Source organism: Leucoraja erinacea, chromosome 1 (assembly GCF_028641065.1).
Source record: "Leucoraja erinacea ecotype New England chromosome 1, Leri_hhj_1, whole genome shotgun sequence".
NCBI classification, from domain to species: domain Eukaryota; kingdom Metazoa; phylum Chordata; class Chondrichthyes; order Rajiformes; family Rajidae; genus Leucoraja; species Leucoraja erinaceus.
The window spans coordinates 114,669,589-114,687,607 of record NC_073377.1 but is presented as its reverse complement, the minus strand read 5'-3'; the positions used below and the strand labels follow the sequence as shown (position 1 = coordinate 114,687,607).

The following is an 18,019-nucleotide window of genomic DNA, read 5'->3' as shown; positions in this document are numbered from 1 at the left end:
TTCTCCCGTGCCTTTACTATTTATATTTAATAATTACCATTTTATTATTTTAGTCAGGGTAGGTAGTGCCTACCTTGACGGCACGTGCCTGACACACACACACACATACACATTTACGCACACATACATATATTTTATATATATATATATATATATATATATATATATATATATGTATATATATGTGTATATATGTATATATATGTATATGTATATATATATATATAATATAAATACCCATTAAACAAATACAGCATAAAAAACAGCCGTCCAACACAATTAATCTTTTCCCAATAAATCAGAGAGAAAATAGGATGATTTCCAATGGAAGGGGTTATTTTGCGAGCCTTGATACCAAAATACAGACAACCTTCCCCTCAGTTAATCCCAGAGTATCTAAGGACTTGCTGTTGAGGATTTCAAAGATCAGCTTTTCATTTTAATTTTGTCTGAAGACAGTTGTTGTGGACTGCAGGGTTAGTTAGTCACTTCTTTCTTGAACAAGGTCACTTAGCAACGTCCTGGCACCCAACAAGTCAATACAATTATGCTTTGGTTGAGATAACAGCGTGGAAAATAAAACAATATTATCACAAGACAGGAAATTATTGGATGTAAACAATTTAACTTTGAAAGCAAATTCTCCAGGCTACCACCGCATGAAGGAAAATTGGAATCAACCCATACAACCTTGTCTATTGTAAATGTTCTCGGTTGAAATATTGAACTTGTGACAAGTCCTCTAGAGTTCAAATATATACTTCAAATACCTAGAGATCAAAGTAGAACATAGAACAATACAGGTAGACACAAAATGCTGGAGTAACTCAGTGGGTGAGGCAGCATCCCTGGAGAGAAGCTGTCGCCCATTCATTCTCTCCAGAGATGTTACCTCACCCGCTGAGTTACTCCAGCGTTTTATGTCTACCTTCGATTTAAACCAGCATCTGCAGTTCTTTCTTACACATAGAATACAGCATGGGAACAAATTCTTTGGCCCACAATATCTGTGCAGAACATGACGCCAACGTAAACTAATCTCCTTTGCTTGCACATGATTCGTATCTCTCCAATCCCTGCATATCCACGTGCCTCTCTAAAAGCCTTTCAAACACCACTATCACACCTGCCTCCACCACCCTGCCTGGTAGCACGTTCGAAGCACCCACTACCCTCTGTGTAAAAAGTTGCCCCGCGTATCTCATTTAAACTTTGCCCCTCGCATCTTAACGCTGTGCACCCCGGTCCTTGACATCTACACACTGAGAAAAAGGTTCTGATTGTCTACCCTATCTATAAGCCTCGCACAATTTTATTTACTTCTATCACATCTCTCCTCTTAGTCAGGCATCTTCGAGAAAACAATCCAAGTTCTCATTGAAGCTAATACCCTCTAATCCAGGCAGCAATCCGGTAAACCTGCACCTTCTCCAAAGCCTCTTCGTCCTTCTTGTATTGGGGCAACCAGGACCGTACAAAGTACTCTCAATGTGGCCTAACCAAAGTCCTATATAGCTGCAACATGACTTCATGATTTTTATACAATGCACTGACCGTCGAAGGCGAGGATACCAAAGGTCTTCTTTACCACGCTACCTACTTGAGTTGCTAATGGTGCAGGATTCTTACTACTTTGAACAATGTATGGGATGTTCTATCTTTCCCTCTTAACCCTATTCTCCTGCCTTCTACCCATATCCCTTGACACCCTTACTAATCAAAAATCTGTCAATCTCTGCCTTAAAAATATCCATTGACTTGGCTTCCACAACCATCTGTAGCAATTACTTCCACAGATTCACCACCCTCGGACTAAAGATATTCCTCCCCATCTCCTTCCTAAAGGAACATCCTTTTATTCTCAAGCTGGGCCCTCTGGTGCTAGACCCTCCAACTAGTGGAAACATCCTCTCCACATCTACTCCGTCCAGGCCTTTCACTATTCGGTAAGTGTAAATAAGGAAGTCCCCTCATCCTTCTAAACTCCAGCGAGTACAGCCTCTAGCCTAGTGCCATCAAAAAATTACGGTTCTGTTCTCAAAATTCCCAGTAATTTCCCCTTTCCCTCTCACTCTTGGATTTCCACAGGAACCCTCTCCAAGATAAGTTTGGATCTGCCACAAGATTCCACCCATTGCTGTCAGTTTTGACCAGAATATAGAAAGAATTAGCCCAAACAAATGGGTGTGTCATACATTCCACAGCACAATATTCATGGCTTCAGCTGAGGTCTAGTTAGCAACGGATCAAAAAGTTGCCAGATGAGCAAATGTCCTGCATCCAACACCACCATTCCTATGACTTAAACAGAAGGAAGCCTGTAGTATGGATGTATACCACACTGATTGCGTTCCTAAGAAACCTTGTGTGTAGAAAATCACCTTACAAGAACCATGTTCATAAGATCATAAGGAATAGGTGTAGAATTAGGCCATTGGGCCCATCAAGTCTATTCCACCATTCAATCATGGCTGATCTATCTCTCCCTCCTAACACCATTCTCCTGCCTTCTCCCCATAACCTCTGATACCTGTACTGTCAAAGGGGGAAAAGGGATTAGAGGCCTAGAGAGTATAGTTTCTCTGCTGACTGGATAGCACACAATAAAAACTTTTCACTGTACAGTGACAATGTGACAATAAGCTAAGCTAAAAAAACAACAATTTTCCTCACAGGATTTAAAAACAAGTTTTTTTTGTTACTGCAAGCTAAAAATACTAATATATCATATTTTTTTAATAGAGTATTATGGTCTCAAAAGTAGCATTTGTTTGTCCACTACAATGGCCACATTTGGTGAATGTTATGTAACAATGACACTGATTGTAGGTAGGTTACAAGGGTACAGTTTTTTTTTACCTCTAGGCTGTTCTTTTTCAAAGACAGTTTTTTTTCTACTTGTCAATTTGCACTGTGACGTTTAAGTGATGCTCTAATTATGTTATAACCATCTCTGCCCACATAATACAAAGGGCATTCCCTAATTCATCAATTGTGTTATGTCTGAACAGTGTAATGGAAAAAGACGCACTATAGCAGTAAGTATGTTACTCAGTGGGACAGGCAGCATCTCTGGAGAAAAGGAATGGGTGATGTTTCGGGTCGACACCCTTCTTCAGACTGACAAGTTAGATAATTTAACAGATGCATTTAACTGATGAGTTTTTTTTTTACAAATTGTAAAGAAGTCAAGTCGGACACACTTGCAACTTTACTGAGTATTTAATAAAGGCACATGTAAGGCACGTCCCAGTACTGATTGCATCTAGTCTTCAGACGTACTGGATCCAGGGGAGGAGCAAGGGGAAGATATCACAATTATACTGAGGTTTAACTAAGGTGTGGTTAGTGGTATTGAGGTAGCTACATTATAGGTTGCATGCATAAACCATCTACACAAATGAAACAAGTTAGGATTTAAGTTATTTCAGAGATACAGCATGGAATCCTCTTCATACATTGATTACACTGGCTCTATGGTTATCCCACTTTCTCACTATTGGGCATCCAACTCAGTATCCCGTACCTGCCTTCTCTCCATTTGACAGAGGCCACATTAACTACAATATCGCCAATGAACTGGCCTTACCCTCTGGGCAGAGAGTTCCAGAGCACTCAGAGTGTGAAAAAAGTTCTTCTCATCTCGGTTTTAAAGGATTTCCCCCTTATCCTTAAGCTGGACCCCTTGTCCTGGAACTTGCCCAACATCGGGAGCAATCTTCCTACAGTCTGTCCAACCCCTTAAGAATTTTGTTTCATAAGATCACCTCTCAATCTCCTAAATTCCCCACTGAGCCTCTCTAGGCGCTTGTGAGGGAGCCGTTTACTCCTACTGTACCATCCAGTCAGTTCTCTACCACTGCAACCCCAAATGCCAGAGCAACCCAGAGGAAACCCCGCGGGCACATGGAGAACATGCAAACTCCGTACAGTCAGCACCCAAGGTCAGGATCGAACCCGGGTCTCTGTCGCTGTGAGGCAGCAACTGTACCATTACACCACTGCAACGCCCTTTCTTGGCCCAACAAAGGATACAGAAATAGTCAAGGCAAGTCTCAACTTGCCAAGATTGTTTAAGTTGGCCAAGCAACCAGCTAATCTTGTGCCATATGCCAGTTGTTAATGCCTTGGCCGGTCACATGCAAAGAACAGAAATAAAATGGGTCAGATAGACACAAAATGCTGGAGTAACAGCGGGTCAGGCAGCATCTCTGGATAGAAGGAATGGGTAATGTTTCGGGTCGAGACCTTTCTTCAGATGTTAACCATTCTTTCTATCCAGAGATGCTGCATGTCCCGCTGAGTTACTCCAGCATTTTGTGCCTATCTTTGGTTTAAACCAGCATCTGCAGTTCCTTCCTACAAAAAGAGAGAAGGAACACAGGTCTGGATGATACAGGGAGCTGAGGGTCAAGGTGATGACTGTGGAGAGCCATTCTCATGATCCTTGCACCATGGGCCTTTCTTGGTATTTATAGATGAGGAGGAGGAGGAGGACATCATCATTTGTTCCAGGAGGTGCATTTTTGCTGGCCAGGAATCAATGTTTCCACTGCTGTTATGTTGTCACAATACTAGAACTGCTTTGAAAACAAATGACACGGCTATCGCACTTAAAATTATTTCCTAGGTTATTGCCGTTATCCCTTATGCTTTCAGGAAATTATCGAATACTGAGAGGATCTGACGATGGATCTCAACCTGAAATATCGCCTATTCCTTTTCTCCAGAATGGAGGCTGCCTGACCCGCTGAGTTCCACCAACATTTTGTACTCTCATACCTAAGTCTCATATCAGAGTTTTGTTTTGAGACTGTTTTACTTCCCCTTGAAAATTTAACTTTAGACTTTACAGATATAGCGTGGAAACAGGTCCTTCGGCCCACTGAGTTCACGCCAACCAGCGATCACCCCGCACACTAAAGGGGCTGTCGCACCAGCATGCGACTGCATGTGGCTAGCACGACCTAACGTGGTCGCTTGAGCCGTACGGCCTCGCGGGGCCGGTCCCACTTCGATCGCCGGAGCCGTATGGAGTTGTGGCCGTACGCGCCGCATTGAGGCCGTACGCGCCGCCTCGAAGCCGTACACAGCGTCTTGACGGCGTACGCCTTCGCTCGAACTTCACGTCAACTTGTATGGGATCACTCGACCTCCACACGGCCCCCGCTTCCGGTTTGGTCGCGCTCGCCGCATGCAGGCGCCCTGTACAGGGATCACTCGCTCGTGGGACAGGCCCTTAACAACACTATTCTATACACTGGGGGCAATTTAGCCAAAGCCAATTAACCTACAAACCTGTACGTCTTTGGAATATGGGAGGAAACCGGAGAACCTGGAGAAAACCCATGTGGTCAAAGGGGAACGTACAAATTCCACAACGACAGCACCCGTGGTCAGGATCGAACCTGCGTCTCTCGCGCTGTAAGGCAGTAAGTCTACCGCCGTGCCTCCCCAACTTTCCACTCAAAAACTTAAAATTGTTGTTTGGTGCGATAAGGTTGCAGTTTTCTATGTGTACATGTGGTAACAAAGGGAAATTCTGCAAACACTCAGCAGGTCAGGCAGTAACTGCAGAGAGCCGAATGGAATCAGTGTTTCATCGTTAACCCGAAACATTAACTCTGTTCCTCTTTCCATCGATATTGCCTGACCCACTGAGTATTTCCAACATCTTTTTGTTCAGATCAGTATCAGCTTGCTGTTATCAGGCAATTGAACATTCCAACCAACAACTAGAGAGCCGTCCTGAGCAACTTTAGTTTAGTTAGTTTGGTGAGAATCTTTTGTTGCGTGCTAACCAGTCAGCGAAAAAATATGAATCACATTTAATGCAAGATAAAATCCAGTAAAGTCCGATCAAAGATAGCCCGGTCTCCAATGAGGTAGATAGTAGCTCAGGATTGCTCTCTAGTTGTTTATAGTCATAGAGTGATACAGTGTGGAAACAGGCCACTCTGGCCCAACTTGCCGACACAAGCCAACATGACCCAGCTACACTAGTCCCACCTTCCCGCGTTTGGTCCATATCTCTCCAAATCTGTCCTATCCATGTACCTGTTTAACTGTTTCTTAAATATTGTATTAGTCCCCGACTAAACTACCTTCTTTGGCAGCTTGTTCCATACACCCACCACCCTTTCTGTGAAAATGGTGCCTCGCAGATTCCTATTAATGTCGGATGTAGGAAGGTTCATTTGCCTGAAAACAGCTGGGAAGAAACTGTCCCTGAATCTGGTGGTGTGGAACTATCCACCTCATTGGAGACCCTTGGACTATCTTTAATCGGACTTTATCTTGCACTTAGTGTTATTCACGTTATTTCCTTTATCATGTATCTGTGGATGGCTCGATTGTAATCATATATTGTCTTTCCACTGACTGGCTAGCATGCAACAAAAGTTTTTCACTGGACCAAGGTACACGTGACAATAAACTAATCTAAACTAAATGCATAAATGTTGATCCTGGTTTTACTTTAAATGAACTGGCTTTCATTTCAAGATTATGCAACTCTTCCAAGCAGAGGATTTAGATTCCCTGCACCTGCCTGATCAAGTCAAGTCAAGTCAAGTTTATTCGTCACATACACATACGAGATGTGCAGTGTAAACAAGTGCAAACAACCAAACAAACTATAAACACAATCATAAACACACACATATTCTTTTACATATTAAATATTGGAAGGAAAAACGTTCAGTAAAGTTAGTCCCTGGTGAGATAGGAGTTTACAGTCTGAATGGCCTCTGGGAAGAAACTCCTTCTCAACCTCTCCGTTCTCACAGCATGGCAACGGAGGCGTTTGCCTGACCGTAGCAGCTGGAACAGTCCGTTGCAGGGGTGGAAGGGGTCTCCCATGATTTTATTGGCTCTGGAGTTGCACCTCCTGATGTACAGTTCCTGCAGGGGGGCGAGTGAAGTTCCCATAGTGCGTTTGGCCGAACGCACTACTCTCTGCAGAGCCTTCTTGTCCTGGGCAGAGCAATTCCCAAACCAGATGGTAATATTTCCGGACAATATGCTTTCCACCGCCGCTGCGTAGAAGCACTGGAGGATCCTCGGAGACACTCTGAATTTCCTCAATTGCCTGAGGTGGTAACGGCGCTGCCTTGCCTTACTCACCAGTGCTGAGGCGTGTGATGACCATGTCATATCCTCAGAGATGTGGACTCCCAGATATTTAAAACAGCTCACCCTATCCACAGGATCCCCATTTATCCTCAATGGAGTGTACGTCCTCGGATGATGTGCCCTCCTAAAGTCCACGATCAGCTCCTTAGTTTTTTTGATGTTCAAGAGGAGGCTGTTGTCCTGGCACCAGAGTGCTAGATCAGCCACCTCCTCCCGGTAGGCCTTCTCATCGTTGTCTGAGATCAGGCCCACCACCACAGTGTCATCAGCAAACTTAATTATTGAGTTGGAGCTGAACCTAGCCACACAGTCATGTGTGTACAGAGAGTACAATAGGGGGCTGAGGACGCAACCCTGGGGCGATCCTGTGCTCAGGGTGAGGGACTTTGATGTATTCCCTCCCATCTTGACTACCTGGGGCCTGGCGGTGAGAAAGTCCAGGATCCAGGCACACAGGGAGGTGTTGAGCCCCAATTCCAGTAGCTTCCCGGCCAGTCTGGTGGGGACTATCGTGTTGAAGGCTGAACTGAAGTCTATGAACAGCATCCTCACATAGCCCCCCTTCTGGCTATCAAGATGAGAGAGAGCGGTGTGCAAAACCTGGGAGACCGCATCGTCCGTGGATCTGTTCGGACGGTATGCGAACTGCAACGGGTCCATGTTCCGAGGGAGGAAGGCGCGGATGTGTTTCTTCACCAGCCTCTCAAAGCATTTCATGATCATGTCCTTGAGTCATTGTAATAATATCCACATGAATGGAATTACCGCTCTTAATATAACCCTAGATTTGCTGTTATAGGTTTGGTTAATCTGCCCTCTTCAAGGCTAGAGTACACTTGTGCAGACTGTACACTGGACTCCAGATTGTAGACACAACCAAATGCAGATGCTGGTTAATGGACAAACGGGTGCAAAGTGCTGGAGTAATTCAGCAGGTCAGGCAACATTCCTGGAGAACATGGATAGGTGACGTTTCGGGTTGAGACTCTTCTTCAGAATTGTTGGATTCAGAACTCACATCGATCCAAAATTCCACTGTATTATCAGCCTGAATGCCAAGTCTAGTTGACATTCCTAAAACCAATGAGTTCTTTATGGATTCAAACCGTGACTAGATTAGAAATCCCAATCCAATCAACACTGATCCCACGTACTATTAGCCATAGAGTCATACAGCATGGAAACAGTATCTTCAGCCCAACTCGTCCATGCCGGCCAAGATGCCCCATCTAAGCTGGTTCCAATTATACACATTGGCCATATCTCTCTAAACCTTTCATATCCATGTACTGGTCCAAATGATTTTGAAATGTTGCAATTGTACCCGTCTTAAATACTTCCTCCGGCAGCTCGTTCTGGATACAGCCACCCTCTGTGTGACAAAGGTGTCCCTTAAGTTCCCATGAAATCTACTGGTGATAATGTAGCAAAGCTGTAGAACTCTGCTTCAGAATCCACCACTGGGCCTAGAGGAGGATGCACTTTGCACCTGTCCCCTCATCCTTATATATGGGAATGGGTGACGTAAGATGCACAAACCCTTTCATTTGGATACAGGTACCAACCTTGAGTAAAGCAGTTCATTTATTTCACTTAATCTTAAAAAAATATATTAATTTCTAGTATACTGTGTTTTCAACTGCTTTACTCACTGTGTTTTCTTACTTTACCTTGCACTAAAAGTTATTCCCTTTATCCTATGCTGTGGACCGCTTGAGTGTGATCATGTATAGTCTTTCCTCCAATCAGATAGCATGCAACAAAAAAACCTCGGCACACGTGACAATAAACTAAATTAAACTAAACACTAAACTAAACTTGCGACCTCTAAACCTACTTCAGAATCCATATCCAGGTTTATAGCCTTTGTTGAATCTGTCAGTTGAAAAAAGTGGTAAATCTACCATAAAAGATATACCATTTATGCATGTCCTCAATGCATACCACCGCCTTGCAATAAAAACCACCCTCATATTATGAAAGTTAACAAACTCATCAAGCTTTTGTGAAATTTCACTGACGCCAATGGGATTTTTAGTGTTAATTCTGTCTGCGTTTCGTGGCATTGCCCAGTCATGTTTAAAGTTAGTTTCTTCATCAGTGTGACTCATGGAAGCTCCATTTAGTTGAAGGCACTGGACACATGATGGCACCACTGAGCAATGGAATATTGTTCCTAGGGCTCACACCGTTGAATTTTGTGACAAACTTCGGAGAACGATCCAACTGTGGTGTTTGGGATGTTGATAGGTTGTGAAGTTCTGGAGAAAGATCAATGAGCTGAAATGCTTGTATTTTCCTTGAACCAGCCAGCACAATCACAGAAGGCTGTAGAAGCCAAATCAATGGATATTCATAAGGTGGAGTCATAGTCATGGAGTGATACAGTGTGGAAACAGGCCGTTCGGCCTAACTTGCCCACACCGGCCAACAATGTCCCAGCTACACTTGTCCCACTTGCCTGCGCTTGGTACATAGTCCTCCAAACCTGTCCAATCCATGTACCTGTCTGTTTCTTAAACAATGGGATAGTCCCAGCCTAAACCTCCTCCTCTGGCAGCTTGTTCCATACATCCACCACCTTTTGTGTGAAAAAAGTACCCCTCGGATTCCTATTAAATCTTTTCCCGTTCACCTTGAACCTATGTCCTCTGGTCCTCAATTCCCCTACTATGGGCAAAAGACTCTGTGCATCTACCCTATCTATTCCTATCATGATTTTGTATCTCTAATAAGATCTCCCCTCATCCTCTTGCGCTCCATGGAATAGAGACCCAGCCAACTCAACCTCTCCCTGTAGCTCACACCCTCTAGTCCTGACAACATCCTTGTAATTCTTTTCTGAACCTTTTGAAGCTTGACAATATATTTCCCATAACATGGTGCCCAGAACTGAACACAATATTCTAAATGCGATCTCACCAACATCTTATACAACTGCAACATGACCTCCCAACTTCTATACTGACTGATGAAAGTCAAAATGCCAAAAACCTTTTTGACCACCTTATCTACCTGCGACTCGGTAGATAAGGAACTATGCACCTGTATTCCTAGATCCCTCTGCTCTACAACACTACCCAGAGGCCTACCATTCACTGTGTAGGTCTTGCCCTTGTTCAACGTCCCAAAATGCAATCCCTCACACTTTTCTGTATTAATTTCCATCAACCATTCCTCCGCCTACCTGGCCAATCGATCCATATCCTGCTGCAATCTTTCACAACCATCTTCACTATCTGCAAAACCATTAACTTTTGTATCATCAACAAACATGCGAATCTTACCCTGTATATCCTCATCCAAATCATTGATGTAGATGACAAACAGTAACGGACCCAACACCAAACCCTGAGGCACACCACTAGTCACAGGCCTCCAGTCCAAGAAGCAACCTTCCACCATCACCCTCTGCTTCCTTCCATGGAACCAATTTGCTATCCATTCAGCTATCTCTCCTTGGATCCCATACGATCTAACCTTTCAGAACAGCCTACCATGCGGAACCTTGTCGAACGCTTTACTGAACTCCATGTACACAACATCTACAGCTCTGCCCTCATCGACCGTTTTGGTCACGTCTTCAAAAAAATCCAATCAGATTTGTGAGACATGACCTCCCACGTACAAAACCATGCTGACTATCCCTAATCAGCCCTTGCCCATCCAAATGCCTGTATATCCTATCCCTCAGAATACTCTCCAGTAACTTACCAACTACAGATGTTAAGCTCACCAGCCTATAGTTCCCAGCATTTTCCCAGCAGCCCTTCTTGAAAAGGGGCACAACATTTGCCACCCTCCAGTCCCCTGCACCTCTCCTGTATTTAAGGACGACTCGTAAATTTCAACCAGGGCTCCCGCAATTTCCTCTCTAGTTTCCCGCAAGGTCCTCGGATATATTTGATCAGGCCCTGGAGATTTGTCTACCTTCAAACACGACAGTACCTTCAGTACTTCCTCGACGGTAACCCTGACTGCTCCAATTTCCTCTGCCTTACTGTCTTTCTCCTCGGTAAATACAGAGGATAAATACTCATTTAGTACCTTTCCCATCTCCTGTGGCTCCGCACAGAGGTGACCGCTTTTATTCCTGAGAGGTCCCACTCTCAATCCAGTTACCCTTTCTCCCTTATAAAATATTTTGGGATTGTCCTTAATGCTACCCGCCAGAGCTATCTCCTGGCCCCTTTTTGCCCTTTTGATTTCCTTTTTTAGTTTACTCCTTAGTTCGCAAAACCCCTCCAGGGATGCACTTGATCCCAGCTGCCTATACCTGTCCCATGCATCCTTCTTGTTTTTGACTAACGTCTCAATTTCCCTCGTTAGCCAAGATTGATAGATTTTTGATTAGTGAGGGTGTCAGAGGTTATGGCGAGAAGGCAGCAGAATGTGGTTGAGAGGAAAGATAAATTGAATGGCGGAGTACACTTGATGGGCTAAATGGCCTAAATCTGCTTCTATCACTTACGAACCTCAAACCAACGTATTCCAGTCCTTTATTCCCCTACCCTGGGATAAGGACTGTGCATTTATTATTATTTTCACATTACTTTGTATAACATGCATTTCTTTGAAGTGTTCCTCCCACAAATACTCACCCATGTGGTGAATTTCACAAGATGTTGCAATGTTACAAAATTTTGAGATTTAAAAAATCAAGTCTGTAATTGATCCCATCAGATAAAGCATAACAATAAGTTTAATTTGACACCTAATTCATTTTCATATCTCAAGTATTTAAAAAGTTATGGCCATTTTCATACTCGGAAATTAGCATCTTGTTCCCTATTGATTTTCTATGGACATAACAAAAAAGCTGTGATCATGGACAGTCAAAAGGCCATAACCTTCTTAAAAATTAAGAGAACTGAATGAAATTTTCAATTATCGTAGATTGAACCATTCTGAAACAAACATAAAATAATCTAACTTGGATGACCTGAAATTAAAGCATATAATTAGTTAGTTACCCAAGTGTAGCAAATTTCAAACTTCAATTACTAGATCTAAACATCTATCCATTTCTTAATAAATGATTAACGTTTTTAAATAGCTCAAGTGTCCAAATAATATTCATAAATAATTCACGATAAAACATGATTGTAAAATCTCATTTACATTAATTTATAGGCCAAATGGAAGGAATTTAGTGTTGAATTGCTGTAAATTAAAGTCAATTTAAATCGGTTTTCCAGTGGGTTCCTGTGAACGCGCTGGTTTAGAATGTTCACATTGCGCTGGATTTGTGCCCCCAAATGCCCAGAGAAATACTGCGGGATATAAAGAGCCCAAAATGAGCTACTCGCTATAGAAAACTTTATATACAGGGTTCTTAAGAAGCCCCTTTTAATGTAAAAATAAGGTACATACCTTTAATTGTTTGCTTTATAAAACCCTGGGGCTGCGAGAGGTCGCGGGTTTAGAGAGTGATTTTTAAACTACTATAACCATTATACAAGGCCATAAAAACTAATAATACCTTTTGCGACGGGGGTCTTTCAGCGATTTTTCGTTAATGATTTACTGGGCTGAACATTTTCGATTGCAACAGCCTAGTAAAAATCGCGTTTTAAACCCGCCCCCTCTAAACAGCGCCAAAATCGCGTACAAGGGGTGGGGCAGATTCTCAGACACGCTTCAGGTAGGTTTTGTAACATACCTACAAGATGAGTACGATTTACTGTTGGGGCCACATGGTGAGTTTTAAGCGATTATCTGGGGATGGATTTCAAGGCACATGTTCACACTCTCAGGTTCTCGTTCAACTCCACACTAGCTCCCCCCAGCACTAGATCTAGTCTCCCCGCCTTTCTCCTGTCATCGGCAACCCTGCTTTCTTGTCACTTCACCCTTTAACATAGAAACATAGAAAACAGGTGCACGAGGAGGCCATTTGGCCCTTCGAGCCTGCACTGCCATTCTTTGTGATCATGGCTGATCATCCACAATCAGTAACCTGTGCCTGCCTTCTCCCCATACCCCTTGATTCTGCCTCTAGAACTCTATCCAACTCTTCTAAATTCATTCAGTGAATTGGCCTCTACTGTCTTCTGCGGCAGAGAATTCCACAAATTCACAAGTTTCGTAAACATTTGCAGTCACAGAACTAGGTTTGGTTGTGTCCCAGCACTTGTGGTGTGAGAGGTCTGTGCTATGGTAGCACTCTATAGGTTAGCATCTGTGGAGAGAGAAACAGAAAGAGCCTACAAAAAGGCACAAAGTGCTGGAGTAACTCGGCGGGTAGGCAGCATCTCAGGAGTACATGGATAGGTGACGTTTTGGGTTAGAACCCTTCCCGAAATGTCACCTATCCACGTCCCCCGAAGATGCTGCCTGACCCGCTGAGGCACTCCGGCACTTTGTGGAGTTTTTAATGTAAACCAGCATCTGCAGTTCCTTGTTTTTTCAACAGAGTTAGCTTTCCAGCACAACTTTGAAGTTAGTGACCTGAAAGGTGAATGAGCCTGTCCCACTTAGGCTATTTCTTAGGCGACTGCCGGCGACTAGGCTGTCGCCACATGGTCGGCAGGTTGTCGCCTGTATGGTCAATAGTCTCCTCAGTCACCCAAAGAGTCGGAGCGTCTTTCTGGTCACCGCTGGATTTTCAACATGTTGAAAAATATTCGGAGACAGTCGACAACAGTGGGTTTGACGCCAATGAGCGTAGCTTGATTTCTCCTGACGTAGGCACTGTCGTAGTTGTCACCAGGTTAACGTAGGTTGTCACCGGTGCTGACTTCGGTTTTATTTGTTGTTAAAGTGATGATTCTTATATAGACAATTTCAAATTTTATGTCGTAGGGGGGGGTCCAGTCGCCGGTTATGACAGTCACCGGCAGTCGCCTAAAAAATAGTCTAAGTGGGACAGGCCCATGACTCTGTTTCTCTCTCTGCAGATGCTGCCCGACCTGCTGAGTGTTTCCGACATTCTTCGTTTTGTTTGCGATTTCCAGCATCTGCAGTCGTTTTGTTTTCCGAGCAAAATTAGATTTTGCCCAGTGTAGGTGAAAATTCCCAGTTGCAACAGAGTGACCTTATACGGGATTTACACCTTTATTTTAAGTGCGCCCACTGCCACACTGAAGTTACAGTCCATCCCCGGGTAGCAAACAGAATCTGTTTTCACAAGCGTCCACAAGTCAATTTTGTCCGCAATCTCTCGAATAGAAGGTAGACACAAAATGCTGGAGTAACTCAGTGGGACAGGCAGCATCTCAGGAGAGAAGGAATGGGTGACGTTTCGGGTCGAGACCCTTCTTCAGACTGATGTCAGGGGAGTGGGCGGGACAGAGATAGAATGTAGTCAGAGACAGTAAGACTGGTGGCAGAACTGGGAAGGGGGAGGGGATGGAGAGAGAGGGAAAGCAAGAGCTATTTGAAGTTAGAGAAGTCAATGTTCATACCGCTGGGGTGTGAGCTACCCAAGCAAAATATGGGGTGCTGTTCCTCCAATTTGCACTGGCAGTAGAGGAGGCCCAGGACAGAATAGATATCCATACCTCCATAGTTTTGTAATGAATCGCATCCAAAACATACAAGACTGATGAGAAAGAACAATTGACGATAGTGAAGAGAGAGGAAACGAGTTCTGCAATTCATAGGAACAAACTTACGTATATATGGCAACGTTTGAAGTTTGAAGGAGTTGTGTAGCACCAGCGACATATTGAGGGTGATGAGGGTCTGGAACACACTGTGGTTGAGGCAGATATGATAGTGGCATTTACAATACTTTTGGTTAGGTGCCGGGATAGGCAGGGAATGGAGGGCCTATGGAAAGCTGGCCCGGGAATGTCTGGGAGTTGTAACTGGATTGAGAACAAGTCCAATGGAGAAGAGATTATCCATTATCCCTGCCTGCAGAGCGGCAGCCGATTGTGCAAAGCCCAGCCAGTGCAAAGTGGGATCATGTGCGGGAAGATTAGAGTTGGTCTTGGCATGATGCACGGAACAGATCTGGTGAACCGAAGGGCCTGTTCTTGTGCTGAACCGTTCCATGTTCTACATTGGACTTTTCAATTGAATAATATGGTGGGAGCTCACTTGTTTGTAGTTCGTAATGCAAGGACGCAGCTGGCATCATACCTATGGCAGGGAGGGCCAAGGTTTGAAATGATCGACGGGAAGATGATGGGGCAATGGGGCAGATTTGGTATTAAATCAGTCATTTTGTTCAGTTCTGGGCACCATGTTATAGGAAAGATGTTGTCAAACTGGAAAGTGTATAGAGAAGATTTATAAGGATGTTGCCAGGGCTGGAAGGTCTGAGCTATAGGGAGAGGTTGAGTAGGCTGGGACTATTCCTTAGAGCGCAGGAGGATGAGGGGTGATCTTATAGAGTTGTGGATAAAATCACGAGAGGAATAGATTGGGAGGGTGCAGAGTCTCTTGCCCAGAGAAGGTGAATTGATGACCAGAGGACATAGGTTTGAGCTGAAGGGGAAAAGATTTAATAGGAATCTGAGGGGTAACTTTTTTACACAAAGGGTTGTGGGTGTATGGAATAAGCTGCCAGAGGAGGTAGTTGAAGCAGGGCAAGCTATCCCAACATTTAAGAAACAGTTAGACAGGTACATGAATAGGACAGGATGGATATGGAACAAACGCGGGCAGGTGGGATTAGTGTAGTTGGGACATGGTGGCCATTGTGGGCAAGTTTGGGCCTGTTTCCACACTGTATCACTCTGGACTCTAAGCAGTACAGAAACGTGCCCTTCAGCCCACCATGTTCGTACTGACTATCAAGCGTCCCACTATAACAATCCCATTTACCTGCAGCTGGTCAGTAGCCATCGATGCCTGGAATTGTACGATGTTTTTCACTCAGACAGATGGGTTTAGTTTAGAAAAACAGCATGGAGACAGGCCCTTTGGCCCACCGGGTCCATGCCGACCACGTGATCACCCGATCACACTAGTTCCATGTTATCTTACTTTGGCAGAGGCCAATTAATTTACAAACCTGCACATCTTTGGGATGTGGGAGGAAACTGGAGCACTTGGTGGAAACGCACGCGCTCACAGAGAGAACATACAAACTCCTACAGAGAGCACCCATAGTCAGAATCGAATCTCTGGCAGTGTAAGGCAGCAACTCTAACGCTGCACCACTGGGGCAAAATCCCTCACTATACCTCAAATACCCCTGAAATTAGAACTTTGTTATTAGTTTTTTAGTATATTCATTGTCACATGTACTGAGGTACTGTGAAAAGCTTTTTTTGTTGCCTGCTATCCAGTCAGTGGAAAGATAATATATGATTCTAATCGAGCTGTCTAGTGTCTGGAATCAAGGGAATCATGCACCGTGACCTATCACACTGCGGACTGAGAGCTGAGAAGTTTATGGTCATAATCGGTCAATGGATATGACGGGCCAAATGGCCTCTTTCTCTGCTATAGGCTCCTGTGATGGATGGCACAGTGGTAGAGTTGCTGCCTTACAGCGCCAGAGACCCAGGTTCCATCCTGATTACGGGTGCTGTCTGTACAGAGTTTGTACGTTCTCCCTGGGACCTGGGTGGGTTTTCTCCGGGTGCTCCGGTTTCCTCCCACATTCCAAAGACATTGTATTGTATTGTATTGTATTGTATTGTATTGTATTCAATTTATTGTCATTATCTCATATAAGAGACAACAAAATGAATTTTCCTTACAGTCAAGTAACATAAAAATAAATAATAAAACATTAAAATTTAAAAACATTTAAAAAAAGCACAAACACAGAAGTCCACGACACAACATAACCACAACACAGCACAGTGGCATCAAAGTTCCCCGCCGATCTTCCCAGATGTTCACCCGTGGTCGGGGGTGAACAGGTTTGTAGGTTAATTGGCCTTCAGTAACATTGTCCCTAGTGTGTAGGATAGTGCGGGGATCGCTGGTCGGCGTGGACTCGGTGGGCCAAAGGACCCGTTTCTTGTTCATGAAAGTCTTAGCCGGTAAAGCAGACCAATTCCAAAAGACGTGGTCTATGTTTCTGGACCTATTACAAGTATGAGGTGCAATAGTAATTTAAATAAATAAATAAATAAATAAATAAATAAATGGTATCAGGACCTGGTAACGGGAGGTAAAACAACAAAAACAGACTTGGTTGGTAGTCCCCTTTCTGCGGAGTTTAATGTTATAATAGAGCGATTGTTCCTATTTTCTTTTTCTTTCTTTTCTAGGGTCTACTTTCTCACTTTACTTCCTTCTCTAACTTCTTTTCTAAGGGGCTTTCTTTTCCCAACACTCTTGCACTTCGCGACTCTTGCGCACTTTCTTTACTTTCTTTACTTCTATCTTTTTCTTAAAGCTCAAAAAAAAATGAAGCGGTACAAAAAATGTATTAAGATATATGTGTTGTGTAGTATTGTAATTTACCGTACTTCTAATTTAAAAAATAAATAAATAAATAAATAATTTTAAAAGATGAAGTCTAAAGTCTAAATGAACAAAGTTGGATGAGGATGACTAGAGACGAAACTAAACTAAAATCTAGCCGGGCGTCCGTGAGGCACAGGCGAGGGACTCACCCTGGTATAGCCGCATGAACCGGGGGTGCAGTCGGGACACAATCAGCGCGTCCGGGAGCTCACGCAAGAACAGCTTGAGGAGACTGGCGACAGAGCACACGTCCGCTTCCTGGGCGAGGTCCGGCATGCTGCCCCGGTCATAACTCTGGCGCAGTCGATCCACCACCTTCACGTTTCCATTCACTCGGAAAATACCTTCCTGCTCCAGCCCTGCAGGGGAGAAGCCAGCACAGCCTGAGTTAATTGAAAGACACAGCATGGACATAGACCCTCAGCCCCCTCTGTGTGAAAATATAGTCATAGTCCCACAGTGTGGAAACAGGCCCTTCGGCCCAACGTGCCCACACCGTCCAACATGT

The 18,019-nt window shown here is 44.0% G+C and overlaps 1 protein-coding gene across 2 annotated transcripts in view; it reads right to left on the bottom strand.

Moving 5' to 3' along the window:
* fam13a (family with sequence similarity 13 member A) overlaps positions 1-18,019 on the bottom strand; it is a 229,745-nt gene that overhangs the window by 183,203 nt on the left and 28,523 nt on the right. For both annotated transcript variants that reach the window (XM_055641629.1, XM_055641636.1), the window contains exon 3: positions 17,661-17,870. In XM_055641629.1, the coding sequence (XP_055497604.1) occupies positions 17,661-17,870 (210 nt within the window). The remainder of the gene's footprint in view (positions 1-17,660; positions 17,871-18,019) is intronic.